The sequence below is a fragment of the Salvelinus sp. IW2-2015 genome, linkage group LG4q.1:29, assembly GCF_002910315.2.
Source record: "Salvelinus sp. IW2-2015 linkage group LG4q.1:29, ASM291031v2, whole genome shotgun sequence".
Lineage (NCBI taxonomy): Eukaryota > Metazoa > Chordata > Actinopteri > Salmoniformes > Salmonidae > Salvelinus > Salvelinus sp. IW2-2015.
Window position 1 is genome coordinate 59,661,858 of NC_036842.1, and position 26,321 is coordinate 59,688,178.

General features: G+C 43.3%; 1 protein-coding gene across 2 annotated transcripts in view; it reads right to left on the reverse strand.

The window, feature by feature from the left end:
* enc2 (ectodermal-neural cortex 2) overlaps positions 1-26,321 on the reverse strand; it is a 43,253-nt gene that overhangs the window by 3,626 nt on the left and 13,306 nt on the right. For both annotated transcript variants that reach the window (XM_023985220.1, XM_023985219.1), the window contains one exon: positions 18,864-20,723. In XM_023985220.1, coding sequence (XP_023840988.1) covers positions 18,904-20,673 — 1,770 coding nt within the window. In that variant the 5' untranslated portion in view covers positions 20,674-20,723 and the 3' untranslated portion in view covers positions 18,864-18,903. The remainder of the gene's footprint in view (positions 1-18,863; positions 20,724-26,321) is intronic.

Genomic DNA, 26,321 nt, shown 5'->3' on the forward strand with positions numbered 1-26,321 from the left:
ATCTCAAGGTTCTGGAGTGGCCAGCCAGTCTCCAGACCTGAACCCAATAGAAAATCTTTGGAGGGAGCTGAAAGTCCGTATTGCCCAGAGACAGCCCCGAAACCTGAAGGATCTGGAGAAGGTCTGCATGGAGGAGTGGGCCAAAATCCCTGCTGCAGTGTGTGCAAACCTGGTCAAGAACTACAAGAAACGGATGATCTCTGTAATTGCAAACAAAGGTTTCTGTACCAAATATTAAGTTCTCCTTTTCTATTGTATCAAATACTTATGTCATGCAATAAAATGCAAATTATTTACTATTAAAATGATCAAATTGATTTTCTGGATTTTGTTTTAGATTCCGTCCTCACAGTTGAAGTGTACCTATGATAAAAAATTACAGACCTCTACATGCTTTGTAAGTAGAAAACCTGCAAAATCAGCAGTGTATCCAATACTTGTCTCCCCAATGTATATACACTGCTCAAAAAAATAAAGGGAACACTAAAATAAACACATCCTAGATCTGAATGAATGAAAATATTCTTATTAAATACTTTTTCTTTACATAGTTGAATAGTGCTGACAACAAAATCACACAAAAATTATCAATGGAAATCAATTTATCAACCCATGGAGGTCTGGATTTGGAGTCACACTCAAAAATTAAGTGGAAAACCCACACACAGGCTGATCCAACTTTGATGTAATGTCCTTAAAACAAGTCAAAATGAGGCTCAGTAGTGTGTGTGGCCTCCACGTGCCTGTATGACCTCCTACAACGCCTGGGCATGCTCCTGATGAGGTGGCGGATGGTCTCCTGAGGGATCTCCTCCCAGACCTGGACTAAAGCATCCGCCAACTCCTGACAGTCTGTGGTGCAACGGGGCGTTGGTGGATGGAGCGAGACATGATGTCCCAGATGTGCTCAATTGGATCAGGTCTGGGAACGGCGGGCCAGTCCATAGCATCAATGCCTTCCTCTTGCAGGAACTGCTGACACACTCCAGCCACATGAGGTCTAGCATTGTCTTGCATTAGGAGGAACCCAGGCCAACCGCACCAGCATATGGTCTCACAAGGGGTCTGAGGATCTCATCTCGACCTAATGGCAGTCAGGCTACCTCTGGCGAGCACATGGAGGGCTGTGCGGCGCCCCCAAAGAAATGCCACCCCACACCATGACTGACCCACCGCCAAACCGGTCATGCTGGAGAGTTGCAGGCAGCAGAACGTTCTCCACGGCGTCTCCAGACTCTGTCACATGTGCGTGTGAACCTGCTTTCATCTGTGAAGAGAGCACAGGCGCCAGTGGCGAATTTGCCAATCTTGGTGTTCTCTGCAAATGCCAAACGTCCTGCACGGTGTTGGGCTGTAAGCACAACCCCCACCTGTGGACGTCGGGCCCTCATTCCACCCTCATGAGTCTGTTTCTGACCGTTTGAGCAGACACATGCACATTTGTGGCCTGCTGGAGGTCATTTTGCTCTGGCAGTGCTCCTCCTGCTCCTCCTTGCACAAAGGCGGAGGTAGCGGTCCTGCTGCTGGGTTGTTGCCCTCCTACGGCCTCCTCCACGTCTCCTGATGTACTGGCCTGTCTCCGGGAGCGCCTCCATGCTCTGGACACTACGCTGACAGACACAGCAAACCTTCTTGCCACAGCTCGCATTGATGTGCCATCCTGGATGAGCTGCACTACCTGAGCCACTTGTGGGTTGTAGACTCCGTCTCATGCTACCACTAAGATGAAAGCACCGCAGCATTCAAAAGTGACCAAAACATCAGCCAGGAAGCATAGAACTGAGAAGTGGTCGTGGTCACCAACCTGCAGAACCACTCCTTTATTGGGGGTGTCTTGCTAATTGCCTATAATTTCCACCTTTTGTCTATTCCATTTGCACAACAGCATGTGAAATTTATTGTCAATCAGTGTTGCTTCCTAAGTGGACAGTTTGATTTCACAGAAGTGTGATTGACTTGGAGTTACATTGTGTTGTTTAAGTGTTCCCTTTATTTTTTTGAGCAGTATATATATATATATATATAATTAAAAAAAATACAAAAGGAGTTACTGCAGTTACTATAGGTCAGGTATCACATCCCTTTTCATGGGCAATGTCAACTCCCAGCGGTAGGATAAACCAAACGGGTGTGGAAACATGCTTACCGTGTTAACTGATGCGTGACATGGTTTTACATGATTTACATTATGGAGACTCCTGAGGACAGGCAGCATGGCTGCTCAGTGCTTACATTAAACAGGTATTAGAACTAGGCCATGCGTACAGTTTCTAATTCAAGTTTGGCCTACACACTTCCGGCAAGGCTGAGAAATCCCACTAGAGAAGTAGAACTGGTTTCAAAATCCCCCAGCGAGATTTTTTATTTTTTTTGCATTTAGAATTAGAATGCATCTGGATTAAATGAGATGGTGAGAGCCTTTCCTTTGAGCCTCTCTCTTTCTCCTGGTCCTATAGAGTGAGGCAGGGATTTGAAGTTAAGCTTTCTTTACGTTTCCCTTCCTCTGCTCCTCTGTGATCTGCTCTCGGCAGTAGCAGCCCGCCGCGAGCAGAGTGTTTACCCAGAGGATTTAGAGAAGAGAAACCCCTCGTCCCACCTCTGAGGCCCTCCGAGCTAAGCACCGTTAATCCTCTCCTCGTCACCTTGACATGTTTTCACTGCACTCCAATTTAATGCTAATCCTTTCCCTTTGAGAGTGCAGAGGCATTAAATAGCAGCAATCAAACAATTTCAGAACATACCGGTGTACTGGATATTATGGGCGCATCCAGGTAGCAAGGGAAAAGATAAATTCACAGTGCACTGCTGTGCTTACACATCTCTTTGATCATCACTACAGAAGTCACTAAATCACATAGTATAGATAACATTTTAATGTAATTCACATCTGTTCACTGGGACTCATGAATAAAGCAATAAGGTTTCTCTCTCAGGTTTGCATATTTATTGGACAACAGCAGCATAACATGCTGCATGTTGCATGAAGCTTTAAAAGTGAGTTTTTAAGAGTTCCCCCTCCTATCAGGGGCAGCTGGGGAAAAAAAGGTTTTAGCTTCTGTGCGGCATCCAACAAGCACACTCTAGAAATAAACCAAATTCAGAGAAAAAAAATACTGTTGTAGAAAATGTTATGATCCATGTGGAATGAAATGAAATTCCAGGAATCTTGGAAGTCGTTTTAATTACGTACAAAATTGCTGCTGCATTAAGAAGCTTAAAAAGGCAGCTAAAATGACAGTCTACGATGACAGTTTTGCTTCGCTGGTAATGAAAGGGGTTAAAACACTTTAAACAGGGAATAATATTTATGAGTAATCCTGCAGTATCAACCTTCAAAGCCTGTAAAGGACTCTACTAACAAATGAGTAAAGGGAGAAGACAGACAATTAAGCCCAATTATATTTTAATTCCTTCTGCATCAGCCTACGATTGTGTCGCTTTTAGACAAGATGCAACAAGCCCTGGAAGTGGAGACCAACAAGGCTCCATTAAGTCTACCAAACCTTTGTGTTGGCAACATCTCTGCACATCCTGCTCTTACACACCATACAGAGTGTCTTAACCCTTTCCACTCGTGGGAATTGGCCTATGGATAGGGCTACATTTCATTGTTTCTTACAGAAGAAATATGAAAAGCATAACCATGATAGCAATTGAAAGTTTGGGAAAATTATTAGACCAAAGTTGAGGACACAACAGTTCACCTGACAAGACTGAATCCAAACATTACACTGTTGATTTTACATTTACTGTACTTCTCGCCACATTTTGTTGATGATAAAATCTGAAAACACTCTGGACACATTCAGTAACATAAGATTATTCCTGGAAAATGTAGGGTCGGTGCAACATAAGAAAAAAACATTGCAAGGGTTTGAGTGAGACTACTAACTGGTGTCTTAAAGTGGCACAAACCTATCCAGTGTCCACAGTACCTAAGCAATTTCAATGCACTTTTATGACTCAAAGAAGAGTCTTCCACTTTAAGGTACTTTTTGAGCTCTACTAGCTGGTCAGGAACTAGAGCAAGCACACTAATAGTTTCATTTGGAACACAACCCTGCATCCCTGCCAGCACACAATGACTGCCGTTGTTAATGCAATCCAAAAACGGTTCATTATAAAATCGCAATCTGGGTCAGGTGGGCATGATTTGAAAGCTTGTTCTATTGCAAACATGACTAGCTAAGTTATAAAATACGACTTTACAGTGTTGGCTTTCACAAGACTATTCAGAGAAACAGATTGTAATGGGGATAGGAGTCATGATTGCATTCAGGTGTGTGTGTGCCCTGGTGAATTGTGAATCAAATCAAACTGTATATATACACAAAAGTATGTGGACAACACTTCAAAATAAGTGGATTCAGCTATTTCAGCCACACCCATTGCTGACGGGTGTATAAAAAAATTGAGCACACCGCAATGCAATCTCCATAGAAAAACATTGGCAGTAAAATGGCCTTACTGAAGAGCTCAGTGACTTTCAACGTGGCACCGTCATAGGTCATCATAGGATGACACCTTTCCAACAAGTCAGTTCGTCAAATATCTGTCCTGATACAGTTGACCTAGGCAGCTCTAAGTGCTGTTATTGTGAAGTGGAAATGTCTAGGAGCAACAACGGCTCAGCCGCGAAGTGGTAGGCCACACAAGCTCACAGAACGGGACCGCCTAGTGCTGAAGCGCGTAAAAATCATCTGTTCTCGGTTGCAACACTCACTACCGCTACTTTCTCTGGAAGCAACATCAGCACAACAACTGCTTGTCAGGAGCTTCATGAAATGGGTTTCCACGGCCGAGCAGCCACACACAAGCCTAAGATCACCATGCGCAATGCAAAGCGTCAGTTGGAGTGGTGTAAAGCTTGCCGCAGTTGGACTCTGGAGCAGTGGAAATGCATTCTCTGGAGTGATGAATCACGCATTACCATCTGGCAGTCCGATGTACAAATCTGGGTTTGGAGGATGCCAGGAGAACGGTACCCGCCCGAATGCATATTGCCAACTGTAAAGTTTGGTGGAGGAGGAATAATGGTCTGGGGCTGTTTTTCATGGTTCGGGCTAGGCCCCTTAGCTCCAGTGAAGGGAAATCTTAATGCTACAGCATACAATGACATTCTAAACAATTCTGTGCTTCCAACTTTGTGGCAACAGTTTGGGAAGGCCATTTCCTGTTTCAGCATGACATTGCCTCCGTGCATAAAGCGAGGTCCATACAGAAATGGTTTATCGAGACTGGTGTGGAAGAACTTGACTGGCCTGAACAAAGCCTTGACCTCAACCCCATCAAACACCTTTTGGAATGAATTGGAATGCCGACTGCGAGCCAGGCCTAATCGCCCAACATCAGTGCCCGACATCACTAATGCTCTCGTGGCTGAATGTAAGCAAGTCCTCGCAGCAATGTTCCAACATCTAATGGAAAGCCTTCCCAGAAGAGTGTTATAGCAGCAAAGGGGGGGCCAACTCCATATCAATGCCCATGATTTTGGAATAAGATGTCCGACGAACAGGTGTCCATATACTTTTGGTCATGCAGTGTATATATAGCACATTTCATATATGGATGCAACGCAATGCTCTTCACAGGAGAAAACAAACAAAAACAATGAAAAACTGAATGAGTTACCACACAACAAAGAGGATCATTTTTTTTAAGAATAACAAAAACTGAAAGACCCCGAAGGTACCTTAAGGAAAAGCACATCTAAAAAGATTGGTTAAAGATTTCCACAGTTTCAGCCCCCCTCAAGTTCTCTGGCAGGCTATTCCAAAGGCTGGGGGTATAGTATTTAAAGGCTGCCTCTCCATGCCTCTTGGTCCTAGGCTTTGGGATAGTTAAAAAGGCCAGTGCCAGAGGACCTGAGGGACCTACTGTGTACATAACTAAAAAGCATGTCTGACAATGGTGTGCACAATCGTGGATTGTGAAGTGCACATTTGGACTCATGGGTGTTTGGCTTGCTTGTTTTACATCAAAGCGGTATTTATTCTAACCCTCAATATATCATCTTTCAAAATGCTTCCTCTTGAGTCCTCTTAAACTTACAGCAATTCCCTGAGGAAAATAACCAAAAATGGGCAAAAGTTGCCCAATTACTGGGAGGAATGTGGGCAACTTCTTATCGCGTGCTGTGTTTATGTTCAGAGCGGTACGTATTGTGATTTTGGGGTTACGGTACAGCGGGAAAATGAAATGCCAACAGTTGCTGTAGTTACTATTTTTTATTGGTTAAAAGACGCTAAATTAATAATCACCCTACTTGTGGCCTAAGTCCAGCTTCTGTGACAACATTCACAATGTTCCTGGCACTGTCTGTTGTGACAAGGATTGTTATGTTGGGCCTTACGTAGAAGCCTTCACAGGTCCAAAAAGTATGACCAGTTTCGTATAGACCTCGTTGGATCCAGCCCAGGTCCGATTCAAGGGAGGGAAGCAGCAGAAAAGTCAATCTGTAAGCTACCTACTTTATTAACCAGAGTTGATAAAGTACAAGGGAGAAAGAAGTGCTGCTTTGGGAGATCATGGCGGAAGTGGATGTCGAGAGTGAAACAAGAAGAGTGTCGAGTGGAGTTGGAGAAGAGGAATGGAGAACAGTAGTATCAAAGAATGGAATTAAAATGATAAAGTGTTGAAAACTGAAAGGGATGATAAGCGGATGTTCCTTGTTGGGATGGGATTTTTTTGATAAGGATGTGTATCTGGGAGATCCGTTTGGGGTCTCACTGCCTACTACTCAGGCCCAGAAGCTAGGATATGCATATTATTAGTAGATTTGGATAGAAAACACTCAGAAGTTTCTAAAACTGTTTGAATGATGTCTGTGAGTACAACAGAACTTATTTAGCAGGCGAAACCCCGAGGACAAACCATCCAGGAAAAAATGTTTGAGGTCACTCTTTTCAATGGGTTTTCTATGTGGATCTAGATTTTAAGGCACTTGCTTGCAGTTCCTATCGCTTCCACTGGATGTCAACAGTCTTTAGAAATTGGTTGATGTTTTTCCTTTGGGAAATGAAGAAGTAGGGCTGTTCAGAACGAGGGTCGAATCTAGTGTATTGTTGTGGTTGGGGCGCACAACCTAAAAGCTCGCTCCACTTTGTTTTTAATCCGCTATTGAACGCAGTATATCCCGTCTTAAATTTGATAGATTATTTACGATAAAAAATAGCTAAAGTTGTATTAGGAAAGTTGTTTGAAATGTTTGGACAAAGATTACAGGTAACTTATTAGATATTTTGTAGTCATGTTGCGCGAGTTGGAACCGGTGTTTTTCTGGATCAAACGCGCCAAATAAAATGGACATTGGAGATATAACGACGGAATTAATCCAACAAAAGGACCATTTGTGATGTTTATGGGACATATTGGAGTGCCAACAGAAGAAGCACTTCAAAAGGTAAGGCATGAATTATATCGTTATTTCTGAGTTTTGTGTCGCGCCTGGCGGGATGAAATATGATTGTCTGTGTTTGTTTGATGGGGTGCTGTTCTCAGAAAATCGCATGGTTTGCTTTCGCCGTAAAGCCTTTTTGAAATCTGACACCGTGGCTGGATTAACAAGAAGTTAAGCTTTATTTTGACATATTGCATGTCTATTTTCAAGAATGTTAAATATTTACAATTCTGTAGTTTGAATATGGCGCCCTGCACTTTCACTGGATGTTGGTTAGCCTAGAGAGGTTAAGGCCCATCACCTGACACATCTAAAGTGTACACACACACACAACTGTAAAGGATTTGGTCACGTTTCAAATGTGTGCAGACGGAAGGAGCATATGGAAGATCAGAGCGAAGAAAGGCCATGTTGGTATTGTGTGTGTGTGTGGGGGGGGGGGGGGGATCATGTCCCAGAGTTTGTGGAGTATCCTGTCCGAGGTTGAGGTGGCTAAAGTTAGGGCGGTCCATCTGATCTCCTATACGGAGGCGATCAAAATAATTGATTTTGGATGCACCACAGTCCATGGTGAAGGTTTGTCAACTAAGAGAACCAGACATGCTGTATGTAAAGAAAGTGGATTTTGTGGCGTTCATTGCAACTGTGATAAACTGCACGGCTCAAGTAGCAATGAAGTCAAAGAAATTGGACATCATTGTGACTGCGGTAGGAAAGTATCTGATGCTTCAGGAATTCACAGTGGAAGAGCTGCAAGGGTTATTGGTGACGGAAGATGTGCCACCGTCCCAGGCTCCTGAGCCTGTGTAGGAGTCAGACATGGATTATTGCTTTTAACAGTAGAAGAGCATGTTGAGTGACTTTCTGGTGGTCAGTATGAGTTAGGCATGGGTGACATACCGTATAGTTGGGTATTTCGAAATACCGTTATGATTTTCAATACTGCGGTGCTACACTGCTTATAACTATAAATCTAAGATGTCTCAAATAAATTATATCCAGCTGAGCATTTGGTTTGCTAACTAGCTATGTGGCTAGATGTCAATATCACGCTTCTTGGTTACAGCAGAGATCAAGATCCATGTTGCCCAAATAGTTTTGAGCGTCAAAATAAAATGTGCCGCGTGTGCACTTCCGGTAATACTGTATACCCCGGTATGGTACAGAAACGGTATGACAATCTGGATACCGCTCAACGCTAGTAGGAACGCACGCGACGCGAGCGTTACAAAATACATTTCAAAATGTATGTTATTCAATTATTGCACCTACACTGCCAAGGGCTAAAATAGAACTCCTTTCTATTTGTGACGCAGATCGCGCTGCAAGTCCTGCCTCTCCTCAGTGGTTTATAGAATCACGTACCATCTCCTCATTGGTTATACCTACGTGGGTGATTGAAACTAACTGTGTTGCCGGTCGGTGTAGTAATACTATGAAAGTTTAGATGCCAATCACCATATAAGTTCAAAGATGAAAAAGCCTGGAAGGAGGAGAGATGACTAGAAACGACTCGGTTGACAAATTAGCTAGCAAGTGCAAGCTAACTAGCTAAATTGCCATAAATGTTTAATGCTTTCGACCTGTTCCCCATTTAATGTAATTGGTTCAGAGTTTGTTTTGATATTTTAACCTGCATGTCGTGATCGCATTTGGTGTAGGGGGACAAAATAAAATGTATGCACGATGGCGCACGCACACAGCTGGTTTGGGTTCCGTGTTACTAGCTAGCTTGTCATAGCTAGATTATTTGTCATCAATATGATATCTGTAGTACTGGTCTTGACTGCATCAAATCGAGAGAAGCTAGTTAGCTAAGCTAGCTAACATAGCTAGGTAGGCTAGTTGAGGCTGCATGAGCTTTCTCCGTGTCCTACAGTCAAATAACAACTCCATTCAGATTATTAAGTAGCAGCCACCTGTTGGCTGTTAGTCGTTGTAGCCTATCCTTCTCATTTAACTTTTAAATCCATGATTTTAATTCTAAATCTCCTAACTTTTTTGCCACACACAAGGAGGCTCTATGACAACAAGCTACACGTTCCACTCTGCATAGGCTATTGTTGAGCAGTGGCGACATACTGTTAAAATTTTATCCACAACTGCCTTGTCTGTCGCGGTTGTAATCTACTGTGAAGCCAAAATGTTCCCAAACTGGAGATTTAAGCGATAATCATCCAATTCTGGTTTATCGATTCCACCACTCGCTATCGTACAGAACTAGTGACCGACTGCGCCTCACAAAAAAATATAGATTGTTTGAAATGAGCCAGTTAAGATTTTAATTCATAAACGTGCGCATAAACTCTAGCTAGTTGTTAACGGAATAGCCTACAATGGGTTTTTTTCAGCTAAAATTTACTCAGGAGGCAATGGCATACAACGCAGCGTAGGCATCTCCTATAGGCCTAGTGTTTTTATTAGGGATGTTAAATGGTTAACCGTTAATTGGTTAGCTGCCGAAAATAACATTTGCCAGGTCATGCTTATCAGTCTAAGTTAATTTGCGGAATTAAATTGGCGCGTTTGTATTTGTCAGTAGTCGTGTATCTTATTTATCACAAGTTTCTAATGGAGATTCATCTCTGGCACAACTGCTCGCATTTGGTTTAAAACAGTGTTTTCCAGCTAATTGTATTTTGGCAAAATGTTTGAAAATGACGTTATTCCCTGATTTATTAAAGGAGTTGCATGCAGGTAGCCTAGTGGTTAAAGCGTTGGGCCAGTAACCGAAAGGTTGCTAGATCGAATCCCCGAGCTGACAAGGTAAAAATCTGTCGTTCTGCCCCTGAACAACGCCGTTAACCCACTGTTCCTAGGCCATCATTGTAAATAAGAATTTGTTCTTAACTGACTTGCCTAGTTAAAAAAATAAAAAATAAAAACTTTTATTTAAGTTCAATAATAGGCTATATATTTTGACTAACACAATAGGCTTGCCATTGTTGTACGTTTCTATTAAGCTCTTAATGAAAAATGTCCGGTCCGTGTATGTATGCAGCGAGAGCTTTCACCCTCTCCAAAATCTGTCCAAACCATGCCCAATGTGTTTCTATGTCGCCTGCCTTCCAGCCTTGGGACGACTACCACTGTTAGGGATGAGAAATAAACTTCTCGTCATTATATAAAGATCTCTGATAGTAGTTTCTGTTGGCCACGTAATTTTACAGTTTTCATTTAATGTTATACCATTTGTTAACCGGTTAATGAGGGTCAGTTAGTCAGCAGCAAAATTTTACAAAATTGAATAGTTTTTGTAAATATATTTATGTATTAATTCGGATTCACAGTACGGACCGAAATGAGGTTCCCATACCGAATGGTTTGGTATGAATAAGTGTACCGTTACACCCCTAAGCTGTCAGTCAAAACCCATACAGCGCTGTGAAGGCAGAGCCAGAGCGCTGACGTCACGTATAGCATTTTACTGTTCAGCCACTACGTCCCAATTTAGGTGATTATTATTTAGGTGATTATTAGTGCCCCAATCTGATCTGCCGTACAAGGGCATGAATGGAAAGGGCTGAAACTAGATTTCCGAGTGGAAAAGTAATAGCTAAGTGTGAAAGCCAATTTTATTTGCAGAAAAAACAAGAGGAGAAAGCACAATAGCATATCACCCTGTTCCTGGGAATTGTATGATAGAAGCCAGATTTTTTAATTACAGTGTGCTGTATAACAGCTCATGATATTCTTATCTACACGAGACACCAGTCTAGACTGGAGCAGAATGAACATAGCTTTGCGGCCTAATGCGATGATGATAAAGTTGGACATTTCAGGGCGGATAGAGATAGCAATGAGCCAGTAGATTCCAGGAAAGGGAAGTCCAGTGCAATGCTATGTCAGAATGTTGCTTAAATCCACTGCCAATTTACACAGGGCAGGCCGAACAAGCAAAGCTTAGCCCTACTATTCTGGGGAGAGGAAGCTGTGTGTTTATATGTAGTCTGTGTGAATATGTTTCTCTGTTGTGAGGGAGAGAGAGAGAGAGAGAGACTGCTCGATCTGTGATTCACTGTGTCTAGCTATCAGGTAAAAAGCACTGCTTTACAGTTGTCTCTCCAGTACATTGGGCCAAAACGCCATGTTTCCTGCGACAGTACCATGTACTGTGCCAAAAAGTGAGATCAGATTAATATCCACACAATCCAATTTAGTGCCTCTGCAACATTGACACAATTAGCTGGTTTAGTCTTTCTGGAAGCAGGGGGTGGTGGTTGGCATGGGGTCAGGACTGTTCCAACTGTTGGCAAATTACCTGGATTACCGAGGCACAGTCGAATGCAGCTGCTCAACACAACCCCTCTGGACTGGAGGCAAGAGAAGGAGTAACATCCAGTGTACCCAACTCAAAAACAATGTCATGTGTTGGGACACACAAGCTGCAATTACTTTAACTGGCAAAGCTCTGCCAGTGCCATGAGTAAAATATCAGACAAATATATCATGATGGCTATTTATTACCAAAATGCCACACACCCAGACTCTTTATCTTCAGCCATAACATAGGCAAAGCTGAACGTAATACTTTTCAAAAGGCCATGATGAATTTTTAATGGATGGCTATGAAAACATTCACAGTATTGTCAGAGTTTATTGACCAATTGATACTTGTCATTGTAGAGCTTGTAAAAGCAGAAGTCGCCCCAGTTCTAACATCTCCACAACTAAAATGAGAGGTCAGACCAACGAGAGGTCAAACCAACGATTGACGAGAGGTCAAACCAACGAGAGGTCAAACCAGGGACAACGGCAGGGAATAATGCCATCCTTGTATGCACAGCAGAGTTAGTATCTAGTAAATCCAAATGTCGACCTAAGGAAATGTTTTCTTTCCCCACCTCTGAGGCGTTGCCCGTTGTGTAAAAATGATTCAAATTACATATGTCACCAGGGCTTGGAGGCTAAAGCAATGAGGTCTCATGGATTCAGTTGCCTGGATCGCGCTCCATCTAGATTAGGCTACATAGTCAACATTCGCTAGAGTGGTATAAAACAGCACAACATTGTTTCTCAGAGACCACCCATTGTATCTGATAAATGGTTACAGTAAAACACCCAGGCCGTTAGCATTAGGCCTACATTCCCTTCTAAAGCAGAGGAAATGGTCATGTCTAACATTCCCCATTTACTACACCCATTAAGGCTTGTCTACAATGTTGCAGTTTCAGATGGAAAGTTCTGGTGAGCGAGCAGGCAGACTGTAGCCTGAGGTGTGTAGCAGCCTGGCAGGCTCCCTCTCTCTGGCCCATTGACTGTGGTGTAGCTCAGATGTTGTCTTTGATAGGAGACCCCTGGCACCCAGACAGTCACACATCTCTGCTGCCACTTTGCCAAATTGCCCAGGGTATTGCTGGGTAGCTCACAGGCTCGTTCATTATAGAAAGACACCATTACTGTATTTCTGTTCAGAATGTTATGGTCAACCATCATTACATTGACGCCTCTGGGTCTGATGGGTTCATAAAAACATGCTATAAAATATAATAGCATAGGATGGGAGCAGAAGACCTTCAGTGCAGTGACTTGATTCATACTGAATCTAGGCTAACATTCGGTTTGCTGACAGAGTGAAAGATCATGATGTTACAGTAGTATGTTCTTATTTTCTGCTTGGGCATAATTCAATTAAACCTGAAGTCACTGTATAACAGAGCAGGAAAACTCCCCGTCTCCAAGCAAGCCAAGACACACATCTTTTCTCTTCATTGCCTGGACTCTTCCTCTCCTCTTCCTCCCACAACCAACCGCTGTCCTACTTCATATTGTACAGGAGTCAGCTGTAAGCCACACTCAAGCCTATTATAAAATCATCGCAGCTCACGTCAGCCACTGCAAACAGTGTTGAGCGGAGCTGTGTGCTGCTGTAAGTAGGGTCTCATTAAGGCCTTGCAAAACAGTGAGGAGTGTGGGCAGGGGGAGAAGATGGCCAGCAGATATGGAAGGAAGGTCTCTCTCAAGGAGCAGTGAAGGGGCATTCCTCCTCTGACTGCATTCCTCCAGACCACAACAGCAGCTCGGACACAATGAATCGGCTCAATGTGGAGTTTTTACTGTGTCCTCTGACACTCCACCTATCCTGTTGACACAACACAGCCCCACGGCCAACAGATTATTCCATAACAGAGCCTGAGCGGGAGAAAAGTCCCTGTGTGTGACTGTGTTGTCAACAAACAAATGTCAGGAGTGAGCAGAGTCACCCCTGGGACACAGCTGATTAGAGGCATGACGCTGTGCCAAGAGAGCTTTCCAATAGGCCGACACCTCCCTTTGGACATTCATTAAAGCCAAAACGACAGCTTTGAGAGGGCAAAGCCCGTGAGACCAACATTGTAGAAACACTGTATAAAAACTGTCTGCCGTACTGATATGATTAATTTGTCCTGCTTGAATGTGACGGCGTGAAAAACGCCATAAATGTATATAATGGACCAGATGATTCTAAATGCAATGAATTATACTTCAGAAAACAGTCGTCGTACTGGATTGGATTAGCCTAATAAGCCTGACTATTCGACCACCCATATCCATCCACATTGTAACCCTAATCCTCCTCGTGGGCTGGCCAGGAGTCAGGGGAACAACGAGGTTAGATAAGGTTATTGCTAAGCCCCCATTAAATGTGTTAGCTTGTGAAACACAAGCTCTGAGATCTGATAGGTGTATGAGGCTAATGCCCAGCTTTAGGCTAATGGCCAGAGGAGCTTGGGATGCCCTTTTAAAGTACTCAAATATGTCTCTGATAAGAGGAACCAGACTTTTTTTATTATTACTCCATTGGAGTCTAAAATGATAAGGATACACATGCCTGACATAAAATGTACCGACTGACGTGATCATTTGTTCACTGTTGACATAATAATAATCCTATTTTTATCATATTAAATAATTATAATAATCCTATTATTATATTAAATAATTGTCTATGATAGTGTTTAGTTATTGATGTATTGATGTGAATAGCAATGTGTACATTGATGTGTATACAGGGCTCATCTGTAAAAGAGACCTTGGTCTCAGCAGGACTCCCTGTCAAAAGAAAGGTTATATAAATATTGCCTGGGAGCTGTGGTAAAGTTCAGAGAGATCCTTGAAAAACAGGTTGAGTGTGAAAGGCTGCAGTCAGGTAGTCCCTCTCTCTCTTTCTCTCTCCCTTCCCTTTCGCCTGCTGCAGTTGTTTAAAAATGTATGGGCTAAAACAGGATTCCCAGCCGCTGCATCCTCCAGCCGGGGAGGGAGGAAGGGCAGCCACCCTGGGGATCTAGCCTCTGTAGCCTGGCCCGCAGGAGCTAATTATGAAGCTGGGCCACCTGCTCCTCTGTGAAATGGAGCCCTGTGATGTTGGCTTTGAGGTGGGTGCTAATGATTACACACAGGAACAGTCATTAACCCTATCAGTCCCAAGACCCCAGCAAAAATCGTCTTTTCATTTGTTCAGCCCTTATATTTAGCCTCACAACGAAGTGTTTTACCATTTACTTATCAGGACAACTAGAGCTACAAGTAGAACACAAAACTACTTGACAAACAGTTCATGTGTTTTATTGACGAATGTCAATAACAAAAAATGTCAGCCAAAGCAACAACAACAAAATAAATATGAATTTATATGAACGCTGGAAGTACAGAAATTGTTTGCATCACTAGTCGGTGACAACAGTGTGGAGTTTGACAGGAACAATGTGAGAGTATAACAGACACTATGTCCTGGGATTTCCTATGATCTATGTATTAGAACGCCGTTATCTTCTAACAACTCTTGTCTAGCATGTGAGCGTCATAGAACAAAACATGTTACGTGCTTGTTTGTAAGTCTCCGCTCTTCATAGATAACTATTCATAGTTTGTAGCTGAAACCATTCGGACTCAGACGTTTTTTGTAAAAAGACCAGGCCCCTTAGGGAATCCACCCTCATCTCACAAACACTGCTCTAGCTAAGCCCCCGTTAAATCACAGACTATTGTTAGGTCTGTAGCTCAAACACACAATGTTTAAAAAAGTCCAAAACGCACTTCAGAGGAAGGGAGACTTTACCTCTGGGCTGTGATCTGAGGTTGTGTCTCTGAACTTATATATGTCTGCTACTCTCACCAGCCTAGTGGCTGATGCCTGGACACGGACTTGAGCCTCCCTGTTCCCCGCAGCAACATCTTCCAAGCAATACCCCAACCCCCTTTATAGTAGCTCAGCTCCAGCAAACACACTCTCAGATAAGATAACCATAGATTATAGGAAACCAAACGCTATGTTCAATAACATTGAACAATTGAGGCACAAGCATAACCTTAAAATGCCTGCATTGGGCTTATCTGGTCATTATTTATTCATGATAAAAACAGGACATGTCAACAGTTTAGGAAACCATTACAGTGTACTTTAGACTCTATATAAATGTAATGGGTAACGAACGGTACATTTGGGACCTCCTGGCTTTCACAACGCAACCCCATTAGAGTAGCTCTCTGTGGTCTCTGTTCAGTCTCTGTGTAATTACACAGATTGAGCCCCAGTGTGTTCTCCAGCTTGTGTGCTAATAGCCAATTGACTGGAAAACCTCTGTAATGCAGAACACAAATCAATGTCTGAGTGGCTTACCACTGTACTGCACCACTGGGTGGGATGTGTCACTTTGATCCCGACAGAGACAGGGATTTCCCCCAGATAAACTTTACTGTAGCTACCACTCCCAGAAGCCACCATGAGAGGTCCTGCAGTGTTTGTGCTTTTCTTTGTTGCCACTTCTAGATGGTTTCTCCGGGTATTATTATTATTATTATTGAGTAGCCCCACCACACACACTTCAAACAGCAGGACCTAGACAAGATTAGCTGTCAGTTTTTACTTTGATACTGATACCAGGTTTAGTATTACGATACTCGATACCACCATGATGCTCAATTCCAAAACGATACCAAAGCAAAAAAAATAAGGCGTATTAGCCAAAGTCAGAGAATGGCACTTGACCCAGACAGATCTTTTGAGTTCCATATTATTACATTTATGTCCATTTTTCAGATAGCCATGTATAAATTAATGAATCTAATCATACAATGAATTTGACTTTGTTGATAAAATAATGGTAATCATTTATTTTTGCTTTGTTTGGGGGGGGGGGGGGGGGGGGTATTGGTACAGGTAGCAATCTCTTCTTTCATAAGTGTGCACTGTCTCTTTAAGACCTAATGACATCAAACACACACAGTGAGCACGGTTACAGGCACACAATAATGCAATTATTGTGGATCGTCAGGTTAATATAATAGTTTGATTTAAACGTTCACATGCTGTGCAAGAAGAGCGATTTCCCTAATAATCCTGTTTAAATGGACACATCTGAAATCAGGCTACTTGATGCAGAAAATCGACAATCACAATAAATGTTCTACCACAGCGACCATGTTATTTTTGGGAAGCATATTTGATTTGGAGTTCGGACATAAAGTTTGCATGTGAAAACTACTTCTAAAACGCATACGTTCAGGTGTTCCGAACTCACTTCACTTGCGCTAAAGAGGGAGGCTGGCTCGGCTGGTGCTAGCACATACACAGATCGAATACACTGTTGGAACGCTGATGAAGGTGTTTACTTGTCCTAATAATAATATGAAACATTTCGCAGAAAAGCAAGTGTTTTAATCGGCATATGCTTACTTCAATTTTGACCTAACGCCGATTAAGATAAGCAGAGTAAGGTGTTCACGAGGGCTGTTGCGGTGATCGTATTACCGCAGTCAAATTCCACGTGACTCACCGTGATCTCCTCTTATGCACTCTGGACATGGGTTGGAAGTGACTGTCAGGTCGCCAATGGCCTGGTACTCAGTTCTCCATTGTCTGGTATTGATGGACAGACCGGTTTGGGTTTTTACTTTACCTTCTATAACAGTATTTGAATGTGTGGTTTGTTAAATGTGATATGCTGTGTGTAACGTCCATTTTTATAGTTTACCTCGCTACTCGAGTCATCTTTCGCTGCTCTCTCTCCATGCTGCTTTCTACACAGACCTAGCTCCGCCCCCTGTCACTCAAGGAGCGCATTTGTTGTTGCATGGTCAATGCAGCACATGCAACAATGTTGATGGCAACAATGTTGATGGCAACAATGTTGATGACAACAATGCCGTTTTCACTTTGCTTCTGTAAGAACCTGCTTCCTCTGGGTAGTCCCAGAGCTACTCCGCTGCTGTCTTTCCAGGCAGCCCAGCCGCTGCATCTCCCAGCCGTGGAGGGAGGTAGGGCAGCCACCCTGGGGATCCAGCATCTGTAGCCTGATTTCTAAGATATTCTAATAGGTGTGTATCATTCACTAAAGTTGCCAAATAACTCAAAATCTAGCTAGCCACTTCATATGCACACTCGCTCCGGAATGGGAAAAGTTAAATTATATTCTTCTTACTATAAAGTCATATTATGTAAAATAATGGCATGGGACTTATCTTGTCTGCTAAATTAACTAGCCAAATAGCACACAGTAGACCAACTCATATTATGTTATACTGGAATACATTTTCTTCATATCATAATGTTTCTTTAGACCTGCCTAAAATAAATCATTGGTTTATTGCGATGGTGTATATTAAATTGATTTAATAGACTTTTAAATGTAGATATTCCAAAAGGTGCGCATCAGTGGCTTGTATGCTTCGAGGCCTGGAGATGGTAAATGTGTTTGTTAATTAACGGTCAATTACCATGAGACCGGCAGTCATTAGCATGACAATAACGAGCGGACAAATTGTCATGACCACCACAGCCCTATAGGGTAGTGAATTGATGTTAGCTCCAGCTGTAAGCTAGCAAGGAAAGTTAGCCTACAAAGCTGAAAGCTACCGGTATCTTCTTTCATTGTAAAGTGTTCTAGCCTCTAATGGACATTGTTTTGTGAACAGTAATTAACAGTTGCAACTTTTCCACATAACGTGTTCCATTATTCAAATGTGTGAGTGGGGGAGCTAACATGATGCAGCCCAGACTGAGTGAGTGCAGTGGTTCCTTAGTACAGGCTAGAGCTAGCATTGAGTAAGTGTAATTGAGTAAGTAAGCACGGTGCGTTCGCGCTATAAGGGGACATCGGCTGCGTTGATAGACTTGATGCTCTCTAATATCAGTAGACAACGCGAGTCACATTTGCCAGAAGTACCAAAAGTAACAACAATTATAGTACCAAACCGTTTTTTCATGTTCTAGTACCGAAAAAGTACAGAAGTTTCGGTACTGGGCAACAAGTCTGCTGAGTGTGTACGTCAAAAGCTATCAGACTTCTGAGGCTCTTTCACTTGAAAGCATTTGAGTGAGAAAAGAGTCAAGTGTTTGGGGAATTGTAGGACATGTTATGTAAAGTGCTCTATTAATATTGTCAAAGGATGTACACGGTGAACGTGCTTGCGTAGGAATTCTTACAAATATGACATTTCTTACCAACATCTATTACTAGGATAAAACAATATGCTTATTGCTCACCCAGTTCTGGAGACCTCTCCTTATTCTTGTAGAGAGGCAGCTATGCTGGTAGATGTTTCCAGGTGCTTACGAACGCAGTAGGAATTAGTGAGTAAGGCACTGTGGTTATACTGTTCCAGCTATCGGACGTGGGGTCATAACAGTCTAGCGTCTTGCAGCGCTGCGTCCCAAAGTAGCCCCCCACCACGTACAGTTTGTTTCCAGAGGCCACAGCATGGCAGCTCATTCTTTTAGAAGTCATGTCCCCAACACGAGACCACTGGTTGGTCTCACAGTCAAAGCGGTAGGCAGAGGCGGCGGTGAACTCAGTGTCTCCACCCATGATGAAGATCTGACTGCCTAGAACAGCGGCGGCCGTGTATCTCCACGGCTGCGGACACTCTGCTGCGATGGCCCAACGGTTCCCTAGAGGGTCATAGCACTGCACCTTGGAGGCCTTGTCTCTGTGGATGGTGGTGCCACCAAAGACAAACAGCTTCAGCTTGGCGCTGACCACGGCTGCATTGCTAACACCGTCTCTAAGCGGCGCCATCATGGTCCATTTGTTGGTAAGCGGGTCATACCGCTCTACCTGTTTGAGGGAGACTGAGGGGGAGGCAGGGAAGACGCCTGCTATGGCAGTGTGGCCGCCCACCACATACAGGCAGTTCTCCAGTTCAGCAGAGCCATGGCCGAAACGTGCTATCAACATGGGTGCTCCTTTAGACCACTCCTCGTGGACCGTGTCATAGATCCAAACATCCTTAGACACCCCGTTCTCAGAACCCCTCCCCCCAGTCACATAGACCTTACAGCCGATGGCACAGGCACTGAACTCCTTCCTGGGGCTGGGCAGGTCTGACTTGGGGATGATCTCCTTGGCTTTGTGGTCCACCTGGTAGATCTTATCACACATGAAGGTCTGTCCTCCCAGGATGAGCAGCGTGTGGCCTGCCTTGCGGGGTCGGGCACAGGGGCTGGTGACCACCCCATCGTTCTGCAGAATTTTCTTCTTGCACTGCATGGCCTCCTCCACAATCTGCCGGCTCCTCTTGTCTGACATCACCAGCTCCTCGCAGGCCACCGCCTCGATCAGACACTCAGAGGGCAGCAGGGCCAGGCGGATGCCCCGCAGCAGCTCAGGGAGGTAGTCTCTGCGGCCATCCAGGTCGTATCGCACCCAGCGCATTACAGCGTTGAACACGATCTGCTCATCCTCGATCTCCAGCTCGTCACTGAGGATCAGGTCCAGCAGCTTGTCCTTGTTGAGGCCGTAGAAGTCCTCCGTGTCCCGCACCGCCTCAAAGTGCACCAGGCACATCCTCCAGGAGAGCTCATATAGCCGTTTGCACTGGTGGGCGTCGGACAGCAGCATCATGCCGAGGCAGTTGGACGAGTGGAGGTTCTTCTCCAGGAACTCTGCGGCAGCGTCTCGGATGTCGTGGAACTGCAGCATGTCTCCCGCCTCGAGTAACGACTCTGCGTTCTCCTCATTGATGATGACGCGGGATGAGTAGGCAAAGTCAAGCAGCAGCTCCAGCACCTCTGGATGCACACTGTCTCTGAAGTTCACCTCGTTGTCCAGGCTCTCCCTCAAGCCTCCGCTGAACATGGCCTCAAAGTAGCGGCTGCATGCAGCCAGTACGGCCCGATGGCAGGGGAAGGAGCGTTCCCCCGCCCACAGTGTCACATCAGTGAACATGCATTGCTTTCGGAGGGTGTTGAGGTGGGTGAGCACACTGTCTGGATGCGAGGGCTTATGGAACAGAGAGATGTTCATGGAGCCCGTGCTGGTCCGGGACTTTCGGTTCTCGTGGACGCTGACTGACATGGTTTCAGAGATCTCCAGACCCAGGGAGTCGCTCGTCTCAATTTCTCCAACTAAAGAAAAAACAAAAACAGAAAAATAAATGAGATATGGAACTAACTGCTTGATGTTTTTCCCCAGATATATACTACCATTCAAAATGTTGTGGTCACTTAGCTTTTCTTTCAAAAATAAGGAAAGTTCAATTTTTTTGTCCATTAAAATAACATCAAATTGATCAGAAATACAGTGTAGACATTGTTAATGTTGTAAATAACTGTTGTAGCTGGAAACGGCAGATTTTTTATGGAATATCTACATAGGCGTACAGAGGCCCATTATCAGCAACCATAACTCCTGTGTTCCAATGGCACGTTGTGTTAGCTAATCCAAGTTTATCATTTTAAAAGGCTAATTGATCATTAGAAAACCCTTTTGCAATTACGTTAGAACAGCTGAAAACTGCTGTGCTCATTAAAGAAGCAATACAACTGGCCTTCTTTAGACTAGTTGAGTATCTGGAGCATCAGCATTTCTGGGTTCGATAAAATGGCCAGAAACAAATAACTTTCTTTTGGAACTTGTCAGTCTATTCTTGTTCTGAGAAATGAAGGCTATTCCATGCAAGAAATTGCCAAGAAACGCAAGATCTCGTACAACTCTGTGTACTACTTCCTTCACAGAACAGCACAAACTGGCCCTAACCAGAATAGAAAGAGGAGTGGGAGGCCCCGGTGCACAGCTGAGCAAGAGGACAAGTACATTAGTGTCAAGTTTGAGAAACAGACGCCTCAAGTCCTCAACTGGCAGCTTCATTAAATAGTACCCACAAAACACCAGTCTCAACATCAACAGTGAAGAGGCGACTCCGGGATGCTGGCCTTCTAGGCAGAGTTCCTCTGTCCAGTGTCTGTGTTCTTCTGCCCATCTTAATATTTTCTGTTTTTTTCTTTGCAACTGTGCCAGCATCCCGGAGTCGCCTCTTCACTGTTGATGTTGAGACGGGCACTTCCACTGCGTACTACGTTCGTACATATTTTGAAGCATGCATCGATGCATTTTCAACGGAAAGTATGCAAAGAAATATGACGCAACCATGTAAAAAAGGATGCACATTTTCAAGAAATCAATGGCAGACATTATTTGAGCTGAAGCAAGAGAAAATAAACTCCAACTTCAGAATAAAATGTTGCCTATTCACATCTCATGTTGCCTGTCTACAATATTTGATCTTGATGCATTCATACATATTTTTTTTTAAATTTCACCTTTATTTAATCAGGTAGGCCAGTTGAGAACAAGTTCTCATTTACAACTGCGACCTGGCTAAGATAAAGCAAAGTGACACAAACAACAACAGAGTTACACATGGAATAAACAAACATACAGTCAATAATACAATAGAAAAAGGGTGGCAAGCCCATTGTAAGTCAATAGAGCTAACTGGCTAACTACTACTGTTAGCTAGCTAGATAGCCACAAAGAATTGTTAGCTAGCTACCCACGAAGAATTTACATCTACTCTACCTTGCATTACATTAGTTTTAGGTCATTTTTGCCTATTTATCGAGCTAGATTACAATGATTCACATATCTAGCTGATAATTATGAAGTAAAATGTTTGCTTTGTGTATATTTTGTTTCATCTCTATTGTTGCCATTGTCCTGGCTGGAGATGTAGCGTAAGGTCATACAGTAGGGGGAGTGCGAGTGCTTCTCAAATGTAATGTTTTATGCATTGTCCACACTCAAGAGAACGTCCTCAGAGAATGCACTTGGAGCATGAGAGTGGGGATCACGGTATTACAGTGCATTCGGAAAGAATAAGAATTCAGACCCCTTTACTTTTCCCACTTTGTTACGTTACAGCCTTACTCTAAAATGGATTTTAAAAATCCTCAATCTACACACAATACGCCATAATGACAAAGCGAAAACAGGTTTAGAAATTTTTGCTAATTTATTACAAATAAAAAACAGAAATACCTTATTCACATAAGTACTCAGACCCTTTGCTAGGAGACTCAAAATTGCATTGTTTCCATTTATCAACCTTGAGATGTTTCTACAACTTAATTGGAGTCCACCTGTGGTCAATTCAATTGATTGGACATGATTTGGAAAGACACACACCTGTCTATATAAGGTCCCACAGTTGACAGTGCATGTCAGAGCAAAGACCAAGCCATGAGGAAGAAGAAATTGTCCATAGATCTCCGATACATGATTGTGTCGAAGGAACAGATCTGGGGAAGGGTACCAAAACAATGTTTGCTGCATTGAAAATCCCCAAGAACACAGTGGCCCAGATTATTCTTAAATGGAAGTCTCCATCATTCTCTTGGAACCACTAAGACTATTCATAGAGCTGGCCGCCCGGCCACACTGAGCAATCGGGGGAGTAGGGCCTTAGAGAGGTTACCAAGAACCCGATGGTTTCTCTGACAGAGCTCCTCTTTGAGATGGGAGAACCTTCCAGAAGGACAACTCTCTGCAGCACTCCACCAATCAGGCCTGTATGGAGTGGCCAGACGAAAGCCACTCACTCCTCAGTAAAAGGCACGACAGCACGCTTGGAGTTTGCCAAAAGGCACCTAAAAGGACTCTGACCATGAGAAACAAGATTCTCTGGTCTGATGAAACCAAGATTGAACTCTTTGGCATGAATGCCAAGCTTCAATGTCTGGAGGAAACCTGGCACCATCTCTACGGTGAAGTATGGTGGTGGAAGCATCATGATGTGGGGATATTTTTCAGAGGCAGGGACTGGGAGACTAGTCAAGATTGAGGGAAAGATGAACGGCGCAAAGTACAGAGAGACCCTTGATAAAAGCCTGCTCCAGAGTGCTCAGGACCTCAGAATTGGGCGAAGGTTCACCTTCCAACAGGACAACGACGCTAAGCACACAGCCAAGACAATGCAGAAGTGGCTTCGGGACAAGTCTCCAAATGTCCTTCAAATCGAACATCTCTGGAGAGACCTGAAAATAGGTGTGCAGCGATGCTCTCCATCCAACCTGACAGAGCTTGAGAGGATCTGCAGAGAAGACTGGGAAAAACTCAAAATACAGGTGTGCCAAGCTTGTAGCGTCATACCCAAGAAGACTCGAGGCTGTAATCGCTGCCAAAGGTGCGTCAACAAAGCACTGAGTCGGAACATTTACGTAAATGTGATTTCATTTTTTTATACATTGACTAAAATTTTAAAAACTTTTGCTTTGTCATTTATGAGGTATTGTGTGTAGAATGATGAGGGAAAAACATTAATCAATTTTAGAATAACAAAATGTGGAAAAAGTGAAGGGGTCTGAATACTTTCCGAATGCACACTGAGAAACAACCCATGTTGTGGGCCGTTTTAAACTAATCCAGGGTTGCTAATTGGTTTGATAACAAACAACTTTGTTCAGTCACATTACCAAGCTAACAACTTGACAGTAGGTTTAGGCAAATTTGATTGGCACAGGACCAAAGGGTCTGCTACTCATGAGATGTGCTTCAAAAAGGTAGGATTCATATAGGCCTAATGTAAGCTTAAAATTAGTGATGCACGATATATCGGTGAACATATCGGAATTGGCCGAAATTAGCTAAAAATGCCAACATCGGTATCGGCCCGATGTCTAGTTTAACGCCGATGTTAAAAACCGACGTCAAAGCTGACGTGCATACCTATATAAACGTAGGGACATGACGCAAAATATTGCGCAACACAGCATTCCTAACCTAGCCCACAATGTTGACTGCTCGATCCACACAGCAGACAAGTCCAGCAGTCATTTGAAAGAGTTTTGAACATTTCAGCGAGGCAACTCAAAAGCGAAATACATTAAAGCCAAGATAATGGAATTCATTGCCCTTGACAATCAACCGTTCTCTGTCGTGGGTGATGTTGGCTTTCGCCGACTGGTCAAGCACCAGTACACACACTACCAAGTGCGCTATTTTTCAGATGTTGCTCTACTGGAGTTACACAGTAATAGTGTCACTGCTATTAGCTTCACGATATACATACTATGGAACGCCATTTGGGTCTTTGCGTGTCAAAACAAAATACAGTAGCACTGTCAAAGCTGTACAAAAGAAAAGTCTGCAAACAAGCATACACCGGGCCACGAGCGATGTGTTTACAATACCGAGTTGATAATAAAGCATAATTTGTTCAACCGCAACTTCCGGGGTAGCTAGCTTTAGCTTGGTACCTAGCTATCACCAATACAACCTGCCTGAAAACAATGACCAGAATCCTTGAGTAAGTATTAGCAAACAATGACCAGAATCCTTGAGTAAGTATTAGCAATTACTGGAATCCTTGAGTAAGTATTAGCTAGGTTGCCACTTGTTGTTCAGTTCATGAAAATAAATATCTAGCGAGCTATTTAACCCTGTTGCCCAAAGCTAACGTTATAAGCAGCCAGCTAGCTTCATCTAGTGATGCTCGACCAGACCAGGTTATGTGTTGTGAAGCTAGCCACAATAAGAATTATGCACAACAGTGGAATTTGCAGTTTGCCTTCAAAATAAGTGTGTCATTGACAGTGACGCAAATGATTACAAATAGTAGAATTATGCCATACTTTTATTTTTAAAGCTAACCGCAAAGTCCACTATTGTGCCTAATCCTTCGGTTTTGATTATGTCTGGATTCGAACCAGGGACTGTAGTGACGCCTCTTGCACCGAGATGCAGTGCCTTAGACCGCTGTGTCCATGTGTGTGTGTTAACTATTTAACTGTACTAGAATGCTTTAAAGGCCGCCAAAATACTTTTTTTGGGGGCAAGGAATATATCTGATATCGGTATCGGCCAAAAATGTAAAATCGGTGCATCAACTAGTTAAAATCTATTTATTTCTGGTGCCCTTTAATTCTGTTTGGTGCCTAAAGTTTTAAAAGTTGGGAGCAGTGTTTGTGGGAGAGCGAGAGTAGTGTGTGTGTTTGAGAGGGAGACAGAGTGTGTGAGGAAGGGAGGGAGAGTGTTAACTAAAGACTGAAACAGGTTTCGTGCAGTGTTTTCCCCTTAACGACACAATGATATGCAGAACATTATGCATGTATATCATAGGAGGTTGGTGGCACCTTAACTGGGGAGGATGGACTTGTGGTAATGGCTGGAGCGGAATGCTATGTGCTGTATTGAGTAGAAGTGTGAATTCAATGACAGGTTTTTGGAGAACGTTTAGAAAACGTGAACAAGCTTCCGGGGGACGGGGCGAACTGGATGCTAGGCCACTGAATTTTTCCACTGTGGTATCTCGATACTACTCTGTATTGTGATACTTGTCCTGGTAATGTATCGTTTGTAAAATGTTGGTATTGTGACAAGCCTAGCAGAAACTGATACTCAGCTATTCTGTGCTATCAATCCACTTGATGAATCTCCTTCATAAAGCACAGCCTTGTGAAGACTGTGGGGGGGGCTTGAAAGTAGCCTTATCCTATTCATTCAATTGTAGTAGATACATTATCTAGCCTATTTAATGTCTCATCTATGGCCTCCAAGCATATTAAATGATATTGAGCTAACTCCTTGGCACTTGCTTCAGAGCATATCAGCAAACCTAGAGTTTTGAGACAGTTGATTAATGGTCAACAGTTAGTATCCCTTTTAAAACTGTGGTTCTCTCCCTTGCCCTCAACGTCCACCATGCAGTAGAACATTCATTCATACAA